This window comes from Monoraphidium neglectum, assembly GCF_000611645.1.
Source record: "Monoraphidium neglectum strain SAG 48.87 unplaced genomic scaffold scaffold02037, whole genome shotgun sequence".
Classification (NCBI taxonomy): domain Eukaryota; kingdom Viridiplantae; phylum Chlorophyta; class Chlorophyceae; order Sphaeropleales; family Selenastraceae; genus Monoraphidium; species Monoraphidium neglectum.
The window spans coordinates 10,733-11,485 of NW_014011591.1; the positions used below are offsets into that span (position 1 = coordinate 10,733).

The 753-nt window shown below is 66.0% G+C and overlaps 1 protein-coding gene across 1 annotated transcript in view; it reads right to left on the reverse strand.

Annotated features, from left to right (window-relative positions):
* Window positions 1-493, reverse strand: part of MNEG_9717 (phosphoribosylaminoimidazolecarboxamideformyltransferase / IMP cyclohydrolase) — a gene marked incomplete at both ends in the record, with an annotated part of 4,869 nt that extends 4,376 nt beyond the window's left edge. Inside the window, 2 exons of the mRNA XM_014041813.1 lie at window positions 135-244; window positions 448-493. Of these exons, the coding sequence (XP_013897267.1) occupies window positions 135-244; window positions 448-493 (156 nt within the window). The remainder of the gene's footprint in view (window positions 1-134; window positions 245-447) is intronic.
* Between the last annotated feature and the right edge of the window lie 260 nt (window positions 494-753).

Genomic DNA, 753 nt, shown 5'->3' on the forward strand with positions numbered 1-753 from the left:
GGGCAGAAAACCCCGAGCGCCCGCCGCCTGCCCAAGCCCCGACGGCCCCTGCTGCGGCCCCCTCCGCGCGGGCCCCTGCCTGCAGCCCCAAGAAAGCGCTGCCGCGGCCCTCGGCCCACAAAGCCCGCCCCTACCAGGTCTATGGTGCTGATGCCGTGCTTCTCGAGCGCCCCCATGTGCTGCGCGTTGTCGCGGATCGCCAGGATCCCGCCGTGCACTCCCGGGTGCAGCGTCTTCACGCGGCCTGGGGGCGGCGCGGGGTGCGGATCGCACGGGGTGGGGTGGGGTGGGGGATGGGAGCGTGGTGGCTGGCCGGCCTGGCATGGGGATGTCAAGGGCCAGGCGGGGTTAGCAGCAATGCACGGTGTGGAGTGTGGATTGATGGTCCATTGACAACAGGGGGTGGCTGACTTGCGCCGACATGATGACTGAAAAGTATGGGCTCACAAGGACCGCCCGGCGGCGCAAACCACGCAGCACCGTTTTCAGCCATTGCAAAATCCGTGTTTGGATGGACCGACCTTCTCTGTTCCTCAAACTCAGCAGCCCCAAACTTGGGGTGCCAAGAAGCTTCTGCTTGGGTGCCCAACTCAACCCCGCCCACAAACCTTCAACAATGACCGCAGCCACCCACTGGCCAGCGCCTCAGGGTCCCAAGCAGTCCGACCCTCCCACCCCCCAACGCTACGCTTGCCGTCTCACACGCTTCGCAAAACCTCAATCTTGGAAGGCAGACAATGCGCGCTGCTGCCG